This window comes from Plutella xylostella, chromosome 2 (assembly GCF_932276165.1).
Source record: "Plutella xylostella chromosome 2, ilPluXylo3.1, whole genome shotgun sequence".
Lineage (NCBI taxonomy): Eukaryota > Metazoa > Arthropoda > Insecta > Lepidoptera > Plutellidae > Plutella > Plutella xylostella.
In genome coordinates this window covers 4476396-4500885 of record NC_063982.1, presented here as the reverse complement: position 1 = coordinate 4500885, position 24490 = coordinate 4476396, and the positions used below count along the sequence as shown (strand labels likewise).

The following is a 24490-nucleotide window of genomic DNA, read 5'->3' as shown; positions in this document are numbered from 1 at the left end:
CCACACAAGTAAAAAACAACTCAAAAATTTATTCACAAAAAATCCGTGCCGTCAAAAAATCTGTCATTTTTACGTTCGCCATTTTTATTTTGTCTTCTCAACCGTAATACGGGTATGGAAACGGCGGGGGTGGGGGCCGGGGGTAGAAGAACTGTGGCGCGTAGGGAGCATACGGTCGCTGGTAGAAACCCCCTCCATAGCCGAACCTCTTGTACCCACCTATAATGATGGCGCCTCCGTCGAGACCGCCGCCGAAGCCCCCGCCATAACCGCCATAGCCGAAATGGCTGGTAACACTCTGGAAAGATTCAAAAATGGAATTAGTTTTTGTCGACAAAAGGAGGTTATAGCTTTCAAGAATAGTGCTGGCTGGCTAAGTTACGTGTGGCTGAAGAAACATTATTTCATAGTTGGGTTGTTAACACAGTAAAGTTTTTTAGCTGTCATTTTTCAGTGGTTTTTACGAATTAAAGAAAGAAAGAAAACATTCTGAACCGCTTTTATTCTATGACTTTGGAAAACCGAGTAGGTTTTCTTTAAATAATTTACAAATTGATATATTAATAGTTGTTCAGAATGAGCTCTGAAGTCACGCCCTCTCGGCTTAATAATATCTAAGAGCACCACTTTTTCAACACTGTAAGTATTATAAACTTAATTTCAACACACACCTGAACCAAAACCAGCAAAGCAACTACACACAAAACGAACTTTTGGGCAATCATTTCTATCACAGAACTGTAGAACTGTTCTCAGGTGAGACTTGTTGAATATTAAATAAAAAAGCGGTTATGTACTCGTTTATATTTCACATGGGTGTGACAAATGCTCTGTTTGTATATGTGAGGTATTACCCGGTTAGTTAGTACAGTTCACACTACTTCGTTGGTGGAAAAAACGTTCAGTGCGTTAGACAGAGTGCCTATCTCAGCTTTTACAACGTCCAGGCTTGCTGCTTCGATTTACACGGGATCTAGGAGGCTGAAATCAGGGATATATGAACAGGAGAGTCATCCCCTCAGAATTAATCACTTTTTCCCATAAAACAAACCCGATTATACTTTGGACTCCCTTATTACGCCATCAGAAGGTGAATTATGAGAAATTCTTTTAATTTAGACCCCTAAACCTAGCAAGGAATTTATTAGTCAATTTTGGATTTCCAAGACCAAGTAGTTGTGTGTTAATTTCAGTCATTCAGGACAACATATTTTATAAGTATTATATAGATCAATAGGTATTCATAGTAGATACTTACCCCCTTATTCATAAAAAAGTTACTGAACGGATTAACTATTGAACTGTCTGTCCCTCTCTGACAGAGAACAATTTGTTCTTTGACAGAGAGTGACAAAACAGTTCAATAGCTAATCCGTCCAGTAACTTTTTTATGAATAAGGGGGCTAACCCCCTTTTATTTACTTGTGTACCTAGTCGATTTATTGAGATATTTGCATTAACACCTATATGCAAACAAATCGACATTACGTAGGTATATAATGTGCTAACTAGACCATTGCAAGTACCTACATTGTGAGTTTTAGGGAATCCCCTTGAGTTAGAAAAACCTTAAACATGAGAAGTTTAATTTATGATTCAGGTATTTAAAGACATCCACAAACAACCTTGATTTAAATAATGTGTGGTTATTGATTTCATTGATTGAGTATTAGTAGTATTGACTTTACAGAATAAGTATAAAGGTACCTACTTAGGTCAAGTTAATGAATATAAAACTGAAATAGTAAAAAATTACAGTAAATAAGATGATGACACTTACGAACACAAGCAGCAGGACAAGCTTGCTTGTGTTGGGGTCCACCAACCCGCACTAGACCTGCGTGGTGGACTAGGCCTAAACCCTTCCTTCATTGGAAGGAGACCCGTGACACAGCAGTGGGGCGTGATGGGTCGTGATGATGATACTTACGAAACCTTTAACTAACGAACTGTCAGTTTTACACCATCAGACTTCAAGTAAAGCAACGGGCTGATGATGATGATAATTTTATTAAAGTAACTAGCTAATAGGTACTGAATGTTATTATGTATTTAACATGTGTAGAAGGCACAACATTTTGCCATGTCAAGTCCAATGACCTTGCGAAGATCCGAGTTTGTCTATTGACATAACAATAATATCTTGTGAAAATATTGTGTGTGGTGAGACGAGACGTATTGTGGGATTTCCTTCAGTAGTAGTGGCAATGATCTTATATGAGATGTCCTCTAGCCATAATACTAATAAAGCAGGCATAAGGCGCCCTTTAAACGATCAATTATATTGCGCAATATTGAAAATTGTTAATATTGAAGATTGCGCAAATGTCATTTGGATTCAAAACACAACTCAATCTTATTGCACTATATTATTGTCGGTCTAGGGTCCGCCTAAGGTTTGAAGAGTTTTCCCGACTTTATTAATGTCACAAGTCATCAGGTGAGAGCCTGAGAGCCTATTGCATGTTTTACGACATCCAGGCTTGATGCTCCAATTTAAACGGGAGCTATTGCTATTAGCGGTTGGCTTAACTGGAATTAGGGGAACATGGACAAACAGAAATAAAACGTAGGTAAGTAAAACATTAAATAAACAGATTTATTAAATAAATGAGAATTACATTTTAACAAATTGAAAGATATAATGATGACGATTAAAACATTAATTTGAAGCAAGAAAAAGTATGCAAATATTAAATTTTACGTTAGGTTAAGTATCTTGATGTACCTTTCTTCATTCCTTACGTATATTCACCACTCATAATCGTCTGGATAACCTAATGACTTAGCTAACACAACAGTTTTATCACCGTCAATGGCATATTCATTGGGCTTACCAACAATTTCTTCCATATTCACTGTTGTTTTCGGAGAAGCCATGGTGGTTGTTAGTTCATCACTATCGTAGTTACCATGACCGTATTTGATCATCTTAGAATTGGCGAAAAATGTTTCTATGTCTTTAGGAGTGGCCAATCGACCGGTATTGCCTGGAGTGCTGGAATAGTAATACGGTGTTTTAGCGAAAGAATATGTTGAAGATTTAACCGCAGCATTCTCTGTAGTGGTTATTTCATTTTCATCGTTTGAAACGTATTCTGCTTTGAAGACTGGGTAATCGAACTCCTTGTTGTTTTTCGAGGAATATGGATCAAAGTATTCTCTGTTTAGTTTTGATGTTTGGAAATCTGGATTCTCTAGACCGGGAGGTGTTTTGTAAACTATTTCTTTGCTTTTGTTCTCTAAGTGTTCAGGTAGTTTTTGTTCGCGTTCAAAGTTTTCTTCATTTAGCAGAAAATCTTCTTTGTTGATTCGTTTCCTTGCATTCATTCTGCGTCTATTTTGTCTTCTTAAGAACTCTTTCCTTGATAACTTATTATGGTTTTTACTATTCCTAGCCTGGTAGTTATCTGGTGTTATAGTCCGTTCGTTCCTTTGAATGTCATCGTCATAGTAATCAGCATACATATCACTTGCGTAATCTCCAAAGGAGTATGCTAAATTGTCTTTCTTAAAATCTGGAAAATAATCGTCTACAATACCATTTCCAATAAGATTAGGTATTTCATCTTCAGTTCCTAATGCTCGTAGTCCACCATGTAAATATCCATTTCTTACAAAAGAAGCATTCATTTCTTCTACTTTTGGTTCTTCAGAAACATTTTCGACAGGAGTTGCTTCAGTTACATCATTCACTGTTTCAGTTACGGGCATTACAATAGTCGTAGTTTTATTTGTTGTATTATTTATTTCAAATGTATTTGAACTGTTGACCTGATTGTTTGATTCAATTTGGTTCTTTTTATTTATATTTGGCGTGGTAGAAGTTGTTGTTGTATTTTGTTTATTCGAATTTGCATTACTACTTACTCCATTTCGTTGGGCTCCATTTTGATTGGGTCTCATTTGATTAGCATTTGGATGAGGCATGTGATGGGGATACCAGTGCGTTGGATATCCTTGATTGTAGTTATTATAGTGAGGTGGTGGGTAGCCAGGGTAGTAATATTGGCCCATTGGATATGGACTCTGCTGGTGTCTGTACTGTTTCTTCACATTACCAAGTAGGTCTCTAATAACAGCTTCTGACATTTCTGGGTATTTCTTTTTCATGTCGAGGATAATTGCATCATCGTTTGGACCATGTGACATTCTATTTCCTTTGTTCATTTGACCGTGAGCGTCTGTGCCGTTCTTCCTTGTATTATTTGTATTGTTTTTTGGCAATGATTTATTGGGAACCTCTTGTTGTTTTCGTTCAGTCGTACTAGTGCTCGGGCGTTTGGTACTTTCTTTCGGTTTTTTTACAGGTTTTATGGTAGTAGTCGGTTGATTATTATGTCCTTTAACATTTGTTTCGGCCCTTGGTTTTTGATTCTGCCTTCTTAAATGTTCTTGTTCTCGCTGCCTGTATATCATTTCCTCATTTCGTAACATCTCACGAATACTATTTCGTAATTCTTGCTGGGTTTTAGACTTTTTTTTACCATCCGTATTGTTTTCTTTGACTGTTTCTTTCACACCACTTCTTTTAATTTGTGGTCTGTTATCTTCTTCATACTCGAAATCTCCGCAGGGGTTAATATCTTCTTCTGTGACTTTGCATTTATCAGTGTTTTCACATTTGGCTTTTTGGTCGTCAATAACTCTAGGTCTATCATCACAGCTAGTTTTTGGAGATAATCTACATCGACTATCTACATTTCTAGGTGGCTCAGGTCTTCTGCATGGCATGCATCTGTCGTTTTGCCTTGGCAGACATTGATGGCATCTATCTAGTGGGCGTTCATTACATTGAGGTCTACAGGGTGAATAAGGCATATACGGTGTATCAACAGCATTACAAGAAGGCGTTCTAGGCTTCAATGCTATATTCTTCGTCTCATTTAGCAGAAGCTCCGGTGGTATTATGAAATAGTTATTGACCACTTGAGTGTTAGGATTTGGTGGCTTTGAATTTTGGTTCACTATTGCTTGAATCGCCGGGTTGGAGAGTACTCTGCTAACAATACTTTGACTGACCTCATTGGGTATGGGATTTTGACAGTTATTGTTTTGACAGTTACTGTTTTGACAGTTTTGACAAGCTACTGGCTGCTGAGGAGCATACTGCTGGGGTGCCTGCTGAAGTAGCTGTTGAGGGTTAAAGTTGAAAGGAATTTCCATGGGAAGAGCGGAGAGCAGTGCATTTTGTAGAGCCTTATTTCCATGAATAGGACAAGACTGAAGTGACTGCTGCAGTGGATGGGATGATATCTGGAAAAAAAAAAGAGGATTTGTTTACTAAGATCAATAAATCTATCGATCAATGTTACGTACCTAACTAGTTTGAAGATACAATTGGGCGAAGGACAGAGATCTATATAAATAGGGCTGGGAAAGTTTTTCACAACGTTTTGCTTGGCTTGATTATTATTATGACCTATGTAAAAGTACTTAAAATATATTCAGAAATAAATAATTCCTTTGTGTTTGATCGTCTTTTACACTCACGAGCAATGAAAACCGTTCCAGTGACAAGTAATAATATAGCCATCAATAGAAGGTAGATTTTTTTTATTGCACGTAACTGTATAAAAAAATAGCTAATGCTGTATTATGTCTAGTTCATAAGAATATCGCTAGCTGCCCACGTGCTTCGCTTTGTATATAGGTTCCCATAGGTTAGGTTTCTTACGTTATTTTATTTAAACTATACCTACAATTCGATGCGTAGGTACAGTCCAACTATAAAGTCATGACAATGAAGAGTGCGATTTTGCAAGTCTTTGCAAAATCGCACTTATAAAATTTTATATCAGTTATTTTCTTACATTTACATTCATTTTAAAAATAAAATACCGTTTGTTTAAGGCTTTTTAACGGATTTATCCTTTAATAAACATAAATACTTCGATTAAATACGGTCTGTAATAATTAGTTAGAATCCACTTCCGTTCTCAGGACTTTATAGTTTTACCGTAGGTATTTATATTTCTCAAGATGGCGTATTTTGGAAATGAATGCAAGTAAACCACATCAATGAGATAACGAAGATTTGAGCAAATAAAAAACTATTTAATCTGTGGGTCTTCTTTTAATCATAACCGTGGTTTAGCTACCACAAAAGTTGGGAGATACGCTTTTCCTCGGGAAACCCATTTAAGGCCACAACAATCTTTTAGGACGATATTAGCATAGGGATGTCGTCTTATAGGTTATTTACCTTCATTTTGATTAAAAGTGATGCCTAACCCTCACTGTATAGCATTTTATTGTGATTGACATAATAAAATAAATCAAAAAGGCTTTTATTCGAGTCGAGTTTTACAGAAAATGCCTATCGATGTCGTAGGAAAAAGTATTTCAGTATACATTTTGTAAATATGGCATAATATTGTATTGATAGTTTTTATAAATTATCATTTTGGTATCGCTAAACAGGGAGCAACAAAAACTTGACTTTTGTTTAAAAAAAAACTCTGCATAATAAATTAAAAGTCAGGACACCAAGTCCTAATAATAAAGACAATAGCCCTAATTCAGAATGAACATCGACATAATTTGACCCCACCAGCCCCCAGTGGACCACAGTGGTGGGAGATGAATGAATCTAATAATAATAATATTTTGTCGTTTCTTGAAAACTATGATTATATTATGTCAGGCATTTTTCATGTCACCTTATCAGTATTTTAGCAATTAAAGTGTTTGCACTGGTTTGGCATACATATTTCTTTTGCTGACTGTACACATGCTAACCATGCCTAATAAAATAAAATAAATAAGCTTAGATTAACAATATACGAACAAGATGTGTACGTGTCACATGTACAAAGAAATGTTTATCGTTAACCTAATGACAACCATTGTACTAATAAATAAGGTCACCAATTTAATATTCTAGCTGAAAGATGTAAAAAATAAGATCTTCGTGGTAGAGGTGTGGTGTTATTTGTCGAGACTTTTATTTTTGCACTGACACTCCATCTAGTTTTCCTCGTATATTGTTAATCTAAGTAAATAAGCAATAACTACTTACCATCAAAACTCCACTGAGCACAAATAACAACACAGTTTTAGACATCTCAAATATTGTTCACATCATTTCCAACACTTTCAAACATTAAAAAGAAATAAATAAATTACAAAATAATAATATTATAATTATTCCGTAACCTACGCTTATAACATCTACTGTCAAAATACGTGACATTTGGCAAATAACAATGTTAAATACTGAGATTTAACTCGATTGGTTAATTCCCATTTCTTTGAGATAAGAACGAAGTAAATCTTTGATTGAACACGAATCACGAGTAAGATAAGGTAATTGATATAGGATTTTAGGTAATAATAGTATGTCGCTTGTAAGTACGCTCTCGAGCAATAAAAAAGTTCCCACAACAAAATGATGACACCAAATAACCAAAAAAAAAAAAAAAAAAAATTTAACACAATATTTTATCTTTTTTGCTGGTAATTATTCTAATACGCTGTCATGTCTAATTTCTGTCATATTATTATGTACTTCAATATTTCAGACGGCGTCAATAAGATAGAATGTAGGCTCCGGGCCAGCATGGACTCTCCCGATACAAAAGAATTCAACGGGCGAGCGCTACGAAGTCGTAGCAAAATTTACTACGGGATTTTGGTTTCGTTTGCATATAGTAAGAGGTTTAATTTTTCTACAAGGAATTAAATTAAAATTCCTGTTTTATTTTGTGATGTCACTTCATTATAATCTAATTTTATGATCGTGGGGTTGTGTCGTACCTTATTGGCGTCGCACATTTATTTCGGGATATCGTTACCTGATCGCCAGTAAATAAAGTTTTTTATTACATAAATATATGTAAGCATACAAAAACTACCCCTATAGTTTATCGTTAATTATTATAATTATTATTTTAAAATATTGCTACCTTTTAAAATTGATCGGATTTAAAATAAGGATTCCAGGTTCACGCTTGTTAGATAACAAATTAACATGACACTACCATAAGTCTTTTTTAAAACAAAAACCAACAATATCACTTAAAACTTTATTAACGATCCACCACTACCCAAAACAACCCACAAACACTTAAACCAACAACTTGTCCAGCTCCTTCACGATGTTAGTCAACAGCTTCAGAAGCCCACTCAGCAGACCTGATCCATCAGTCAACCCTCCTAACAGAACTATTACCAGGTTCAGAATCTGCGACACTAAACCTAGCAACAACCCTGGGGCAGCCAGCACATTGGACCTAAACAGGGAGATCAACACGCTAATATACAGGAATAATACTGACGCTAGATCGGTCAGAGTAGCGTAAAGGAGAGGTAACGTGCACCCAAAGTAGGGCAGTAAAGCTGGTGTGAGGTTTTGCACGATGTTAGAGAGATTGTTGAGATTGTTGATGAGATTGACGAGGAAGGGGATGAGGAGGCAGGCGAGCTGGTTGGCCACAGGTAAGATGGTGGAGATTTCGTCGAAGGCTAGACGGATGGCGGTGATGGAGTAGGCAGGGATCATGGCTTCGCTGCTGTGGATCTGGAAGGAAAGAGTAAGGTTATATAATGATAGTGGAAACAGAAAGTGGAAAAACTAAGGGCATAGGGCAAGGGATTCTGCTGTGAGAATGGAATAGAATACTACTTTATTGATTTCACAGAAAGCAAAGTAACAATTTTATACAAAAGGAAAAATACTCAATAGGTGGCCTTGTCGCTTAAAGAGATCTCTAATCTGAGTCAGCTGCGATTGACTGATAGTTGGAGATGATGATTGTAAGTTCTGGCCGTTTACCTACTAAACAAAAATTTATGTCTTAATCTCAAATGGCACGAATATTAGATATGATGAATTATAGACTAGCATAATGATTTATCCCAAAGAAATAGGTTACTAACCAGAACAATAAATGCTAGACAGAAAGTTCCGAAAACAGCACGCATTTTGTTTTTTTTTATAAAGAACTAAACTATACGAATGTCTGCTATGTATTTGTGTAAAAATTGTGCTTACTATTTTATATAAAAACACCTGTTATCGTAAATGGTGAACTTATGTAAGTGAGTTGGCAATAATATAATACAAAAACCACATATGAAATAGGTTAAATATTTAGGTAACATACTTATTATCTATATCATAATTGCTATCATATTATTATTATTATTATCACCTATTGACATGAAAACGTATACGGTTGCAAGGTTGCAATTAGCAATATTTTGTTTACATTACATAATAATATGATGACCGAATGGTGCAGTGGTTAGTGACCCTGATTTCTCTGCCGAAAGTCACGGGTTCGATTCCCGGCCGGGGCAGATATTTGTTTAAAGACAGATATTTATATCTATCTATGCATATGTGTAGAGATATGTCAGCTGTCCGATACCCATATTACAGGCTCTGCCTGGCTTGGGGTCGGATGGCCGTGTGATACCTAGGTAAGTAGAGTTTTATAAAATCAGTTTTTTTTCATTTGGTTAATGTCCTAGCGGGCATATTCCTATCATTCGGCGTAGATTACATTAAAGCTTTCAGGAACATTTATCAAACAACAAACTTGGTCCCGATCGGGGCTCTAATTCGGTACCATATTATAAAATCCAAGCTAAAGCTACCAGGGAATGCAATCTATTGCACCTGTTTTTATCGCATCATAAATCAATATGCAACAATAGCAATATGTATGAAAACATTAATTGCATACTATTATCAAAACATTGACAAATTATAGGTGAAGGCTCTGATTATAAGTTACATTAGGTTTAGGTCATTACATTGAAAACAATGATGTAAGAAGACGTATAAAAAACTATGTTTTCATGTAAATAGGACACAATTCACACAACCAACAAAAGCATAGGAGAATTACATTAAATTTAATTGGTAAATATCAATTTAATCCCAAAATGAGATGCAAGTTGAGAATCGCTTTGCTTTGCGTTGTAGCAGTCACTTTGCTTACGGTGAGTAAAACATACGAAACGAATTCTAACCATATTATTCAAATTAAAAAACAAAACAATCCTTTCTATTTTTAAAAACCAAACCATGGTGTCCAACATTCAAAAACTAAATCTTTTTTCTTTTTTTTTCAGCCACCAGTCCAAGCTACGTGCGTGCAACTGCCAGCAGTCTACCCCTTGGTTAACATCCTCCTTCCTCTGCTGAACAACGTATACAACCTCCTTCTGTCTCTCCTGTCAATCTTCGATACATTACCTTCTTCTATAAGCTGCCTGATACCTGTAGACTTAGGAGCGTTGGAAACCTCCTTGCTCAAGTTATACTCACAGGCTTTGGCGATTGTGAACTTTTTGCGTTCGCTGCCAGAATATGCGGCGGGTGCCAACCCTAACACACCTCCCCAAGCTGTTACGAACGTCTCAGGGCTGCTCACGACGCTTCTTGGAGCCATATCAGAGTTGGCTGATGAGGTTTTGGTCGGTATTGGCGGTGGTCTGTTACCTGGTCTTCTCCAACTGGTCGTCTTGGTCGTCCAAGCCCTGCTTAGCTTGCTACTTTAATAGTGAAACGTTTGAGGTCAACAGTACATATGTTTGCGCGTTGAGGTAGCAGGGGTTTAGGTTTATTGTGTGAATAAAGATTGTTGTTTAATTGTATTTTTTGTTTCCTTTATACCATACCGTGGGTTGAAATTCGTGTATTATAATATAGGTATTTATACCTATATTATAATACACGGGAAAAGACATTTGATACAAACAAAAACTACCCTTATTCGAATGTAAAAAGGGTTCTGTCAGATGTCTTTCCCCGTGGAATGGGACATAAACCACAGAGTACATTATTTAAACTTTCATTTTCCTGAAATGCCATGACATAAATATAACGACACGACATAAAGTAAAAAATAACAAATAGCAATCGTGCAGTCATCCACTAGTTACTTGTATTCTAAATGCAATTAGCAAATAGCTAAAAAAACAGTGAATGAATGTACAAAAAAGTTTCACTTTCATAATAACGACACCACCGTCAAAATTGTTCGGATGGTGCTGAAAGCTTTAATCTTATACCATAATATATAAGTAGGTAAAGTGGTCATTTTTAGATGTGGAGGCAAGCTGGTTACATCATGGTGTGGAAGATACTCGTAAGTTACTTGAGTGAGACAGTCAACGTAGGCAATGCACCATACTACGTCTTGACACTTCATCCCCCACCCCCAATAATCATACCCTGCTGGACAATAGGTCTCTACCAAGCTCTGTAAAAGCCTGACCTCGGCTTTCCACATCCTCGAGGTTGCCTGTAAGAGATCGCAGAGATCGCTCTTAGAGATAAGGCCGCCTATCGATCATTGCTCCTAATTTATAACTATTCTTTGTATGTTTTGCTATTTGTGGTGACCAATAAAGTTATATTCTATTCTTATTCATGTAACCGGTAGTGGTTGGCAGAGGAAGGCCAATGGCAGCTTCATGTGGGGCTCTTTGGGAGAGTCCTATGTCCAGTCCAGCAGTGAACATATAACTCTTTCATATCTTTATAATATATGAAAGACTATGTCAACCCAGTTCAGGGTATATGCCTCCTCCATACTTTTTAATTTTTATTCATGTTTAGTTAAATTCTTTATTTCATGACCTACCACAAAAAATATACCTACTTATTACAAAAATATTAGCTAATTATTATGTACTTAACAACTTCCAGGGTCCTGTGCCAAATTCATGTTGTCATCAGAGCGTAGGTCTGCCGACCGATCTCGTCCCTTGGCCACCACTCCGACACAGCCTTAGTGCATCTGCCGTCTTCTCGCCATCCATTTCTACTTCAGCTTCGTGATCCGTATCCTATCCATACCATCCATAATAATAGTACTTATGCAAAATATGTGGGGTGACATCAAATGCTAGCCATGATTATGTGTATAAATTTTCATGTGGGTTCGAATCCTGAATGTATCTCACTCAAAGTACTTAGGTGGTTGTTTATTAAAAACATTATAAAGTATTCATCATCGACCCATCACGTCCCCACTTCTGGGGCACGGGTCTCCTTCCAATAAAGTAAGAGCTAGGTTAGGCCTAGTTCACCACGCTGGCTTAGTGCGGGTTGGTGGACCCCAACCCAACACAATCAAGCTTGTGCTGGGAGAGTTGTCGGGTAAGTGGGCAACACGACTGTCAGATGTTTTCAAGCTGCCCAAAGGCCTCTGACTAGGCTTAACGACTGCTGCCGAAGCAGTATAAAGTGTTACATTTGTTTACTTATACACTCACGAGATGCTCACGACTCACGAGCAGTGAAAAGTTCCAGTGACAATAGCACCAAATTAGGTAAGTAGCTAGTTACCCCTAAACGAAAAATACTGTCTGCAATGTACTTCAGCACACTTAACAGCGCATTAGAATATTAATAATTACCTACAACTAAAAACGTAAATATTTTGATAACAAAATGTAAATAAAATGTTTTAAAAAATTGGGGTCATTTGGTGTGGACATTTTGTAAGTGGAACTTTTTCATTGGTCGTGAGTGTAGAACAAAATCAATTCAGTTTAATTTTATTCCGAGCATATTTTTATAATGTGAATTCCCCATTTTCAGTCGTCCTCTGCTGGAAATAGGCCTCTCACAATCAGCGCCAGAACACTCTGTCCTCGACCTTCCTCATCCACCGGGGATCGAACCCGGGAGCTTCGGCTTAGCAGTAGTTTTAAGTAGCCTATATAGGCAGTTTGTGTAGGGCTGCCTTGATTGAATGTTAATTTACGTTTGCTATAAGTAGTACCTATATGGTATATGTATTCCGATTTTCTAAGACTAAAAAAACATTTATTGTATCCGTTGGGGGTATCTATGACGTAAGCTTACTTTAGGGTCGTTGAATTAGGTTGAGACTATAGGTTTTCTTATTATAAAAATAAAAGTTTAAAACATATAAAATAATAATTAATTAAGCCATTTAATATTATCAACAAACAGCGATACATTAAATACAATCACACAAATGTACAAGACACACTTAACACTACATGTAAGCTAAAAGCAGAGCTACTAATGGATTAACCCCATTGCATCCACCATTGCAACTTAAATATTTATTGAACACTGCCAATTTCAACACATCCCTCCAGTTTGACGGTTCATCATCATCGTCATCATCACCATCGATGATAACTGGAGGAAGCACTGGAGCTGAACCAATAGGATCATAGCATTGACATCCAGACGATGATGATGAACATGTAGGACAAGAACATGAATTGTCTAACCTAATAGATATAGGCATAACTGCTGATGATGGTCCATTCGAGCTGGGCAAAGATAAACTTGGAGAAACATCAATGTACTGAGGTTGATCGTAAACTTCAAAAGGTTGCACTAAAATGTCTTGCGAAGGCACATAAGATTTTGAAGAAGTCAACACAGCTGGAGAGTATCCATCCACAGCAGCTTGAAGCAAAGTCTCTGGATCAAAAACAGATAGAATAGATCCGACGAGATCGGAAACGAAATTGGAGTAACTGTCAAAAACTGGGGTTGATGCGGAAATGGTTGAAATGTAATTGACGGGACTTAAGTTGGGAACAACAGGAGCAGAGGATACAACTGTAGGTGGTGAAGCTAAACATGGGGAGTAAGGGGTGGACTGTACTGGTGAAACATTCGAGTATATCAAATCAGATGGAGCAATGCTCGGAGAAATGGGAACTACAGGTAGTTGATTACATCCGCTAAACACATTAGGAACAATTGGTGTTGCATCATTGGCTACTGATAACTGAGATAGGTAAGACGCAGGGTTCTGACAAAGGTTAGGGTTGACTCTGTTAATATTATTTACAATACCAGGAAGAACGGGAGATGGAAGATTGTAATTTGGTTGTGGCCTTGGTGTTGGTACACCACCATTGTAAATACTCACTGTATGAGGAATTTTCGATTTATCTATACCTATTTTTGACAAAACACTCTTTTGCTCTTGACATTGCTTGGAATTTGATGAAGTTGCCCCACATTGGTTATGAGTTACAACAGGAGTTTTAACATTCGCTTGATTACAATAATTATTAGGTTGGACAGAAAGACTTTGAGTAGTCACCTGGTTAAAATTATTAAGTTTATTTTGTTGAAAGTTTTGAGTATTTCCAGCTAAATACTGACCGATATTTTGTTGAACATTTGAAGACACAGCGCTAGCCAAGTTATTTGACTGACTTAAAGAATTTTCATTTCTATTAAGTTGGGTTGTGAATTGGTTGGCCACTGCTTGAGTGCCGGCATTTGAATTCAAAGTAACATAAGAATTTGGATTGGCAACTACTATGTTATTTCTATCTGCAACATTAAATGAGGAAGCTGATGGCGGAGAATTTTGAGGAACTGTGGGATTAAATGAAATTGAACTTACTGGGATATTTTGTTGACCATTGACGTTATATAAGGGTACATTAGAAGAAGTAGGAGAAAGCTGATAATTAATATTAGAAGGGACATTAGAGTTACACCGAGGATTGTTCTGTCTCTGAGGATAAGATTGTGTGTTATTTACCGAGTTGAACTGTACAATATTGGCACATGGTACATTAGTTGGTAGCTTTGGACCACCAATCACGTTGTTGGTTTGTAAATTGTTTACCGATGAAAACGAAGATACTCCGGACGATGAAATAGCAGAAGTTGATGCGCCTTGAGAAGATGAGGCAAATGAATTTATGGTTTGGGCGGGAACAGAAAATATAGCAGCATTGCCATTGTTTTGCAATGTCAACTGATTAAGTTGTTGTTGACCCTGTGGAAGTGAATAACTAGTTGGCACAATATTTGTAGAATACTGTTGAACAGTTGTTTTATCTTGGCTCTGTACCTGATTCAGCAGTGGTTGGTTCACTTGTATTTGATTCATGTTCTGCTGCTGACAATTATTATTTGATGCTGTATTTTGTATTTGAACAGTGTTGGGAATGATTACCTTCATTTGATTGGGATATGGATTTTGATAAACGTTTGCTTGTGCTTGATTTTGTGTCAGAACTACGTTTGGTTGGTTTCCTATGACTTGATTAGGATTTATTGTTTGAAGAGCATTAGCTGAAGCTTGGCTTTGTGTTAAAACAACATTTCCATTGTTTTTATTCGCAGATTGCCCTTGATTTTGTACAAAGAACAAATTTGGCTCATTTTTAGAAACCTGATTGTTGTTGAAATTTTGGATATTGGCATTAGCTTGACTTTGAGATACTATAATATTACCTCCATTACCGGTAATTGAATTAGCACTTGAGGAGGCTTGATTCAAGTTTATGTATGCTGGATTATTGATCGAATTTTGATAAATATTGGAATTTGCTAGACTTTGTCCATAAATACCATCATTTCCCTTAATAGTATTAACTTCATTCTGTCCATTAGTACGCACCAAAACAACGTTCGCATCTCTTGGAACTTGATTGTTATTTATATTCTGATTTATATTTGTCGTTTGCTGGTTTTGTGATACAACGAAGGTTCCTTGGTTTCCTTGGATTTGATTTGAATTGCTAGAAGCGGAGTAAGAATTTGGTTGTACTTGATTTTGTAAAACAAACAAATCAGCACTTGGATTTTGGAAAATGTTAGCTGTAGCTTGACTTTGTGCTTGTGACACAATCACATTTCCACCGCTCCTCTGTATATTGTTACCTTTATTAATATCTTGGAAAGTATTAACTTGGGCTTGATTCTGATACAAAACGTTATTAGCTTCTTGTCGATTATTGCTATTCACATTTTGATAGACAGTAGCTGCTCCTTGGCTTTGAGACCGTACCTCATTTGCTTTTACAGCATTTGGAGTTTGAGCTTGATTCTGAATACTTTTGCTACAGTCAGCTGAAAATATCTGAATCTGGGGATTCTGTCTATTACTTGGTGACCCTTGGATTTGTGAAGGGACATTGGTGTTGTCCACCCTGGACTTACTTGAACAAGGACCAACATTCTTTGGGACCACAACGGGGGTCAGAGCTGTCAAATCTGTCTTCAATGGATACTTCACGGTATTGCATTGCTGTGGCTGATTACCTCCACCTTGAGTATTGATTGATTGACCATTGATTCCTGGATTATTGCCATTCTGGTCAACAAAGTAGACGTATTGGAGGTTGGGTGTTGTATTTGGACTAATAGTTGGTCGAATTAGTTTTGCTTGGTCATTGTTGAGCAATACAACCTGAGGCTGTGATGAGATGGAGTTTGTTGATGATGAAGACTGCGTCAGTGATGATGGTGATGATGATTGTGGAATAGAGGCTCTGGTTTGTGATGCTGAAGAGGATGCCGCTTGCGTTTGTGTGCTTTGTGATGAACCAGCGTTTATGTTCTAAAAAAGAGATAATACATTTTAGTTGACACAGATTGAACTAATTATGATAATCATTTCATTATATCTTATGAGTAGGTATAAGTAATATTAGATTATGGAAGTGAGTAAATAGGTATTCGATGAAAAATAATTTATTTGGGAGATCATACTAGTATGATCTAGGGAGCCTAGGCTCCCTGTCACAAAATTGTTTTAACAACGATTTTGAAATTTAAATTGTATCGAATTTGACACTGATGAAGTAGGTTTTGGTTTAGGTACTTCGTTTTGCCTTCGCGATAGGGACCTTGACCCCTCTCGGAGTAACAAGATTACAAGTGCTTATTATTTATTTAAAAAAAATTATAAAAAACCTAAAACATCTTATTAACTACTTTACACATTAACTTTATAATAGCTTGATGCCATTAAAATAGGTCGGGTTGTACGTTACTTAAATAGATTAGGTAATATAATCAAAAAGTAAAAATATATAAGTATATTATGAAATCTTACCTGGCTCACTAAATACACAAGTATAAAAAAATTCGCGACCCCGCGCTTCATGGTAACTTCGAGTATATTTTTTAAACTGATCGTTACAATTATAACTTTTTATATTAAACCGATTCTTATCATAATTTTGTTATTTCAGTGGACACCTTGCTAACTGATTTCATGGTAAGTAAATTTCATGTGTATGTGAAATCAGGGTATTGAGCATAACGGTTGGTTATCTAAATTGCATACTTATATTGAATATTATAGTTACATAAGCAGTTTTTGGCACTGGAAAAGCTATCAATAATTATGATCAAATTAAATCAAATATTTTATTGCTATCAAGTGTACATTAATGATCTTAAAATAAAATAGTACCTACTTACAACTTGATAGTGGGCACTGCAAATTCACTTAAAACTAGTATCAACTAATTTCACAATAATAATAATGTAATTCGATTCAAATGTTTTTTTTCCCTAAGATATGTTTTTATTTTATTATGTACAGTCAGCAAAAGATATGTATGATATGACCCCCAGCGATGCATTGAAGAGTTAGGCGCTCTCCTCACGGCTAGAGTTGAGGCGGAGTCGACGCGGCGGCGGCGTAGCGGTAGCGGGTTTCATAAAACTGAAGACAACATGTCATGTTACTTATTGTAATTATTGTATTGTACCTTCAAGACATAAAGTTACCAGACTTATATTGCTTTTTGGCAATTTTCCCGCTTTTGTATACATTTCTCTGTGCTTTTAAATGTTTCCATTTGTATAGGTACCTATGTAAGGGTGCACTAAAACGTGTTTAAATAAATAAATAAGTACCTACCTAATGAAACCGAAATACTGATCATAGGTATTGGATTGTCCCAGTTACCTATAATCTACCTACATTGACAGATTTTTTACTTATTGCATACAAAGCTATTGCAACAATTATTTACCTCTGCTTATCCCGTAAAACGCATTCCAATAATAGATTATTTATTTACGTTACATAGGCATTTTTTAATTCAATATCTAGGTAGGTAGGTACCTAGAAATTATGATAATAGCCTCATTTCTAGACGATAAGCCTTTTTTATCATTATGAAACGAAATCGTCAATTCAATGAAATAGCACGCGTTGTCGATAATATTGATTTTAACTGCATGTCAACACACTTCAGTATAAATATTGAGAGAAAAGCAATGGCAGAACATTACTTGAAAAGTTTTATCCAAAATGGTCTCCAAAGCTCTTGTTGTGTTCTGCCTTCAGGCTGTGGCTTTCCAGGTGGGTGATTTCATTAGATTAAAAATTTAAAAAAAATTAAAAATCTTTATTCATTAAAACATTTTACAAAGAAAACTTAGCGCCGGGGTCCTGTGCTAAGTCGAGACCTGTATTACAGAGACACCTATTTAGATACCTAACTACCTTTGATTAGATATACTTACCTAGGTGTACCTAAGTAAAGACAAAGCTAACTTTGCAACTGAAATAAGTGCTAACACCAAAAACAGATAAATTTCTGAGACTGAAGTCGTTTGTTTTTGTTGCTTCATTCACTTATTAGGGCTTTCAGTTAAAGATAAAAATATTTCCCATTTTTTACCCGCGGCAACGCTAGCGTTTTCGGTATCTACGGCTCATAGAGGCTAATACCTTGAGTTACCAATGTATTTTTTTTGTATTTCCATGCCTTATAAAGGCTTAAAAAACAACAAAACTAACCAACCAAACCTTTCATTTCTAGGCGGCCTACTCGCAATACATCCCCCAAGTCCTAACCAACCAATGCGGGCAACAAATCATCCCCTCCCCTCCCACCGTCATCCCCTCCCCCCAGACCACCGTCATCCAAGACTCCAGCGTCTCCAACAACCTGGCCAACGCCTTACAACTCCTAGTCGTCAGCAGCTTACTCAACAACGCCTTACCTTTCAACCAGCAAGAGGTTTTAGTACCCACTTGTGGCGGTTCCTACATCACTGAACAATTGGTTCCACAAGTGGTTCCTCAGGTTGTCAATGGGTATTACCCTCAGATTGCTCAACTGGGTCAGTTGGGTCAACAGATTGTGGCGCCCTCTGTGCTTGGGCCAGTTTATGGACAGTCGCTTGTGGGTCCGTCGGTAATAAACCCTGGGTGCGGGTGCGGGTTGGGTGGTGTTCAGTATTATGTGTAAGGTTTGCGGATTTGTGAAGGTTATGGAGAATAAATGAATGGGTAATTTAGTTGTTGTTTGTTTTGAATACCTACATTATTAGTAGTGTAAGAACTTTACTTTTTTTTAGAATGACAGTAAATGTGACCTAAATATACCTAAGGTCTGTTTTTTAATCTCAGATACTAATATGACAGATTCTGAACGGTTCATCAACAGTCGCCCCGCCAATAGAACGATACGTCACTCGCGGGACAATCGTCTGTTGATGAACCGTTCAGAAGTTGTCAATTTAGTATCTGAGTTTAAAAACCACACTTTAGTGTATGTTTTGTGTGAGGAACAGGGCGTGTAGAGCTAGGTGGCGATGGCGACTCAATCGAGTTTACTCGTCACTACTATTCTAAATGTTCTACCCTACAAGTTATAGCAATAAAAGACTTAGGCCCTGTTCCACAATGTCTGGTTAGTGGCTACTTGTGAGATAAAATACATGCTGTCACTGTCAAAAATATAATAACAGAGAGTGACAGCTTGTATTTTATCTCACAAGTAGCCACTAACCAGACATTGTGGAACAGGGCCTAAACTAACTAATAATAGTCACAACTTTATTTATGCAAATTTATAACAACGAATAACACGTTCATCTAGATTTTGAAAGTATTTAGGTCTATTTTTGTACTCTGCACTGCAGTCACTATAATAAAACCTTCTCAAAACATTAAGGAAAGATTTAACTGAACTTAGATCAAAACTGTACGGATTTTACAATTAAATTGTTATTTTGTGTAAAACAAAAGATAATGAAGCAAGTACATAAAGTATGTATCTATATTTAAAATTACAATGGCAGTAAATATATTCCCAGTAACCATTTCATGGCTATTACAAAAGCAACACTTAACAATTCCATACTACTCGCAACACAAAGACATGTAAGAAACCAATAAATGGTTAACCCAAAACCCACTGCAAATGTTTACCTCTAAGGGCCGGTTTTTCAATGCCAGGATAAAACGTCAAATAACTATCTAACGTATAATTTTATTTGGCTGTTTATCGGTCTGGTAGTTGTTTAAGCATTTTTCAATTGTGATTTATTCCATAGATAACTATCTTACCGATTTTTCTATTTGAACTCAGGAGAGATGAAACAAGTATATGCGCAGACACTAGTGCTAAAGCAGGACAGACTACTATTTCAATTGTCAGTATCAACTATCACTGTCAAGCAAAGAGCAATCAAGCCACAAGCCTCACTGACTGTTTGGTTTGGTTGTTTTGATTTTGGTATTTAAATTTGTTATTTTTGAATCACAATGGTTTCACAAAAAAGAGAGCGTTTAGCGAATTTTAATAATGCTGAAGTTACTGTGTAGTGAGTTTGGTAGATAAATTCAAACATGTCATAGAAAATAAAAAGACCGATGCTGCAACAAATAAAGATAAGGAGACTGCATGGAAGAAAATTGAGTTTTCTTTTAACTCCAGTGGTATAACCACAAGTGTCCGCTCATGGAAAACCCTTAAGTTAAAGTAAGAAATCGGCCCTAAATATAACAAATAACTATTCTACATTTTAATGTAAGCGTCCACCTTTCGGAATCCTACGCAACAGACGCATCGCATTCAGTATTCTCTGTATAGAAATTCACACAAGTGCGTCCACTTCATCGGCATTGCCGACGCCGTTTCTCCATAATATATTTATTACAATCCGTTTGGTGCGATAAGTATGATAGCAATAGGTGGACGCTTACCTTTAGTGCCAATTTCTCCATAGTTGGTTAGAGCATAACCAGATATTAGTGGTTGACTTCTGACACATCTGTCAAAAATGTTAAATGGAGGTGACGTATAATTGATAACCAATCCCTGGTCGGTTAGGTAACCGATTATGGAGAAATTGGCACTTAACCATATACTATTCAGACACTCACAGTATTACACATCCTTCTTACATTATTCTGACACTTTTACTTATTCGTTCTTGACTGGTGGGGGTTTACCGCTGGCTAGGACATTCTTCATAGTCTTCAACATGCTGGGGATAAGTCCGATGTGCTTGTCCACACATTTCACAGCGCACTTCTCGAATTCTAACGTTGTTTTGTCGATCTGTAAAGTGAGAGATAATTGAAATTAGAACAGAAAATTTTAATGAATTTACCCACAAAGTAAATCAAATTATTATAGTCAATATTGATAGGGATTCTGATGCCTCCATATTTTACCAATATCAAGACCTTAAAATGCAATGGACTGTGTTACTGTGATGATGTCTTTGAGGTCTTTTTCGTAGCATGTTGTTTACAAACATGGCTGGCTTAGGGTTTATCACCATGGTGAAAGCCAATCAGAATAGCCTCAGTCACTGACAGCCCAGGGTGCAGTGTACACAACATACAGTTTATATGTCACTTGGGCAGGCTCCTTTCGTACACCCCCTTTGTTTTAAAGTGGGTACTGACCAACGTTACAAGGTGTAATGTAACATGTTACACAGCAAGCATTTGTGCATTCAGTATGTATTGTTACGGGGAAATAGCAAGCAATGAGCCGCTTTTAGCACACAGCGTTGCGTAACATGCTTGCTGGGAATGTTACATTACAGTCCGTAAGATTGGTCAGTACCCACCTTTATGGTGCAAATAATCTACTTGTGTGTATTCATACCTTATCCTGGCTGGGGTCGGGCCCGAGGCGGTCGCGCGCGGCGTCGTTGCAGTCCATCACGCAGCGTTGCAGACGGTTCTGCAGGTGGTTGATCTCCGTCTGCCAAGAACAGAAATGTACATAATTACCTAATAAGAAGCTGTTGTCTGCAAGCTTTGTTTTGAAAGAAAAAATAATCACATAAATAAAAATAGCCATGGTGAGTTACTTTAGGGATATCAGCTTTCTGCACACCAAATATAATAAAAATCCTTTTCCTTTCATTCATATGACTCTTTTATGGGAAAACAGTAATTTGGACCAATTTTTAAGAAGTTTTGCATGTAGTAAGCTGACACTGGATTAACACATATACTGCTCTTTCTCCCAAAATAAAAATGATAAAATCTAATATTTTGACGACCGAATGGCGTAGTGGTTAGTGACCCTGACTACTGAGCCGAAGGTCCCGGGTTCGATTCCCGGCTGGGGCAGATATTTGTTTAAACACAGATATTTGTACTCGGGTCTTGGGTGTTGATATTTATATTTAGTATCTATCTATCTATGTATTTGTGTAAATATATCAGCTGTCCGAAACCCATAACACAGGTTCTGCCTAGCTTGGGGTCGGATGGCCGTGTGTAAGATGTCCCCACATATTATTATTATATTATTATTTAAATCTCATGGTAAAACTAGTCTGTCATAGACAATAATTCATGAAATGAAAATACTCATAAGAATAAGTATCTCTATATCAACTCACTTGCACATAGTTATTAGCCTGGTTCAGCGAGGTGGTACAGTTGTCGATGCAGCCGTGCACCCGCTCGAGAGACTTGTCCGTGTCGTCGCAGCACCGAGCCGCACACCGGTGCATGTCACCCTGTGGAATTGCAATTTGTTATTAAAACAAGTGATGAACAGACTCTTTGAGTAAATTTTCATAATAAATATACATATAAAAATAGAATAAGACTTTATTGGTCACCACAAATAGTAAAACATACAAAAATATACAAATAAACTAGGAAAAATTTACAATTAGCCTGTCTTATCGCTAAGAGTGATATCTTACAGGCAACCTTCACTAGTAATACATACTTGCTGATGTTTTTCATAGTTTTTTTATGTGGGAATTTTAGGATAAAATCTAGTTTGTGTTATCTTTGTGCTAAGTTTGGATTATTTAGACTAATTTAGAGTCATGAGAGGTCCCGCTCCCACATCGAGACTGACGCAATACTTTGTTTTGATTATAATAACCTTTTGGTACCACAGAACAGTAATATAGAGCCGGCTTGGTTGGTCCCATACATGATATCTCATACATAATACCATTAATACTTTGTAATATTCATTTATCAAGTTATTGCATAAGTTTGCATGCCGGAGATAACCTCAAAACTAACCTGCATCTTCCTCAAATAGCTCCTGTCGAGCTCATTGACCATGTTGGTCATCTCCTGCTCAAGCCTGTACTTCTGTGCTTCAACCATTTTGTATTATTCAATTAGCTTCACTTGAAATTAGAGTTATTTTAAAAGAAAATGCCAATTTCCTACAGAAATGCGAGCGACCGACAAGATATCAGCTGACTTTTTGACATTTGATTGTTTGACATCTGACATTTCAAAGCTGCGTTTTGAAATCAGATTACCTAGCTACTTATTTCAATAAAAATACATTTAAATCAGGATGTTATAAATAATGTGAGGGATGGTTAGGGAAACTTATAAAATAAATAAATAAATAAAAATTTGTAAAATACACAACAAAATTTAATACATATTTAACATTTTATTTCAAAACTATGCACATCATCATCATTATTCTAAAACCCAAACCGATTCAAAAAGCAATCCAACGCTCCAAAGTCCTCCGTGCATGAAGAATAAAATGGCGGAGGTCCTATTTTAGTCAAATCCTTTCTCTGGGCCAGTGGAGGCGGAGTATAACACTGCGGCTGCTGGGGTGGAGGCATCAATGGGGGCAGCTGACTTATTAACCCTGGCAACACATCTGACGCACATGGCGGCGGCGGCAAATTTATATTCGCTGGTGGAGGGAGTTTCTTACAGCATGGACAACACGGGCAGTTGTAAGGCACCTCTGGGATGTATTCGTCTTGGCAAGGAGGTTGAGGCTGAGCACAGGGGGCTGGCAAAACCGGTGGAGCTGGAATCCCACAGGGTGTTGTCGGCGAATTCAAGACTGTAACTTTCGGCTGACCAGTCGGAGCGGATAGGAAATAAGCTGTAGCTCCTTGCGGATTGCCCGAACATGGTTTTGAAGGTACAGTAGCGCATGGTGGTGGAACGGAGCAAGGGGCTGGTGCAACAGGATATGTAGGAGGTACAGCATAGTTGGCTGGGTATGGTGATGCGACTGGTGCGTAAGGTACGCTTGGTGAGGCGGGAGTGTAGCTTGGGATAGCAGGGTAGGCGGGTGGTGCAGCGTAGTTGTAGGGGGCTGTGTATGGGTAGGCGGAACTGCAGGGACACTGGCTGCTGACGAGCTAGAAACAGAAAATAATATCTTTAGGCTTTTGTGTACACATTCGTGATAACATTTTGTTCAAAATGGTGAAACAGGTAGTGGCTGACAGTTTTGATGATTCTGATTCAGTTCTGATTGGCTATTCCACTCAGAGCGGTTACAAATACTAGTTCAGCGCTAGTTTGAAGCTTCGTGTATATTGTATAGTTAGGATATCAGTCTTCACTCGTACGTGGTCCACCACCATCTAGGTATTTTTAGTTTTAAGTTTTTGTTTAGTTTTTAAAGTTACAGAAACGTTGGCCCTGTGTTTCTTGTCTTAGAGTGATTATATAATAATAATAATAAATTCATTTATTTCAGGAAATAATTCATT

General features: G+C 37.1%; 5 protein-coding genes and 1 non-coding gene across 6 annotated transcripts; 2 read left to right on the top strand and 4 right to left on the bottom strand.

The window, feature by feature from the left end:
* Positions 1-9: 9 nt before the first annotated feature.
* LOC119692563 lies at positions 10-841 on the bottom strand. Its single transcript, XR_007266382.1, has 2 exons — positions 672-841; positions 10-298 (listed from the first exon to the last, which is right to left on the bottom strand). It is a non-coding gene; the product is annotated as an uncharacterized LOC119692563 (transcript).
* A 7184-nt stretch (positions 842-8025) lies between these two features.
* LOC105394512 lies at positions 8026-9021 on the bottom strand. The gene is made up of 2 exons (XM_011566418.3): positions 8881-9021; positions 8026-8521 (listed from the first exon to the last, which is right to left on the bottom strand). Exons 1-2 carry the CDS (start codon positions 8923-8925, stop codon positions 8069-8071), a joined length of 498 nt encoding a protein of 165 aa, XP_011564720.1. The 5' UTR covers positions 8926-9021; the 3' UTR covers positions 8026-8068.
* Positions 9022-9802: 781 nt separating this feature from the next.
* LOC105394513 lies at positions 9803-10608 on the top strand. The gene is made up of 2 exons (XM_011566419.3): positions 9803-9951; positions 10084-10608. The coding sequence occupies exons 1-2, from the start codon at positions 9895-9897 to the stop codon at positions 10510-10512; spliced, it is 486 nt and encodes a 161-aa protein (XP_011564721.1). The 5' UTR covers positions 9803-9894; the 3' UTR covers positions 10513-10608.
* A 2335-nt stretch (positions 10609-12943) lies between these two features.
* Positions 12944-16936, bottom strand: LOC105394529 (putative uncharacterized protein DDB_G0286901). The gene is made up of 2 exons (XM_038111067.2): positions 16818-16936; positions 12944-16319 (listed from the first exon to the last, which is right to left on the bottom strand). The coding sequence occupies exons 1-2, from the start codon at positions 16866-16868 to the stop codon at positions 12987-12989; spliced, it is 3384 nt and encodes a 1127-aa protein (XP_037966995.2). The 5' UTR covers positions 16869-16936; the 3' UTR covers positions 12944-12986.
* Positions 16937-17946: 1010 nt separating this feature from the next.
* Positions 17947-18975, top strand: LOC105394514. Its single transcript, XM_011566420.3, has 2 exons — positions 17947-18080; positions 18544-18975. Exons 1-2 carry the CDS (start codon positions 18030-18032, stop codon positions 18973-18975), a joined length of 483 nt encoding a protein of 160 aa, XP_011564722.3. The 5' UTR covers positions 17947-18029.
* Positions 18976-20752: 1777 nt separating this feature from the next.
* Positions 20753-23204, bottom strand: LOC105394516 (protein FAM136A). Its single transcript, XM_048633317.1, has 4 exons — positions 23028-23204; positions 22382-22501; positions 21634-21732; positions 20753-21075 (listed from the first exon to the last, which is right to left on the bottom strand). Exons 1-4 carry the CDS (start codon positions 23112-23114, stop codon positions 20938-20940), a joined length of 444 nt encoding a protein of 147 aa, XP_048489274.1. The 5' UTR covers positions 23115-23204; the 3' UTR covers positions 20753-20937.
* Positions 23205-24490: the final 1286 nt, after the last annotated feature.

What these genes read in the sequence shown, in the direction of transcription:
- LOC105394512 (XM_011566418.3), bottom strand. Translation starts at nt 8,925, where the DNA reads ATGCGTGCTGTTTTCGGAACTTTCTGTCTAGCATTTATTGTTCTG. An exon ending in GTCTAGCATTTATTGTTCTG is followed by an intron (nt 8,522 to 8,880) that starts GTTAGTAACCTA and finishes CTTTCCTTCCAG; the next exon opens with ATCCACAGCAGCGAAGCCAT.
- LOC105394513 (XM_011566419.3), top strand. Translation starts at nt 9,895, where the DNA reads ATGAGATGCAAGTTGAGAATCGCTTTGCTTTGCGTTGTAGCAGTCACT. An exon ending in TAGCAGTCACTTTGCTTACG is followed by an intron (nt 9,952 to 10,083) that starts GTGAGTAAAACA and finishes TTTTTTTTTCAG; the next exon opens with CCACCAGTCCAAGCTACGTG.
- LOC105394529 (XM_038111067.2), bottom strand. Translation starts at nt 16,868, where the DNA reads ATGAAGCGCGGGGTCGCGAATTTTTTTATACTTGTGTATTTAGTGAGC. An exon ending in TTGTGTATTTAGTGAGCCAG is followed by an intron (nt 16,320 to 16,817) that starts GTAAGATTTCAT and finishes TCTCTTTTTTAG; the next exon opens with AACATAAACGCTGGTTCATC.
- LOC105394514 (XM_011566420.3), top strand. Translation starts at nt 18,030, where the DNA reads ATGGTCTCCAAAGCTCTTGTTGTGTTCTGCCTTCAGGCTGTGGCTTTC. An exon ending in TTCAGGCTGTGGCTTTCCAG is followed by an intron (nt 18,081 to 18,543) that starts GTGGGTGATTTC and finishes TTTCATTTCTAG; the next exon opens with GCGGCCTACTCGCAATACAT.
- LOC105394516 (XM_048633317.1), bottom strand. Translation starts at nt 23,114, where the DNA reads ATGGTTGAAGCACAGAAGTACAGGCTTGAGCAGGAGATGACCAACATG. An exon ending in GCTATTTGAGGAAGATGCAG is followed by an intron (nt 22,502 to 23,027) that starts GTTAGTTTTGAG and finishes GCAATTCCACAG; the next exon opens with GGTGACATGCACCGGTGTGC. An exon ending in CCGACCCCAGCCAGGATAAG is followed by an intron (nt 21,076 to 21,633) that starts GTATGAATACAC and finishes CTCACTTTACAG; the next exon opens with ATCGACAAAACAACGTTAGA.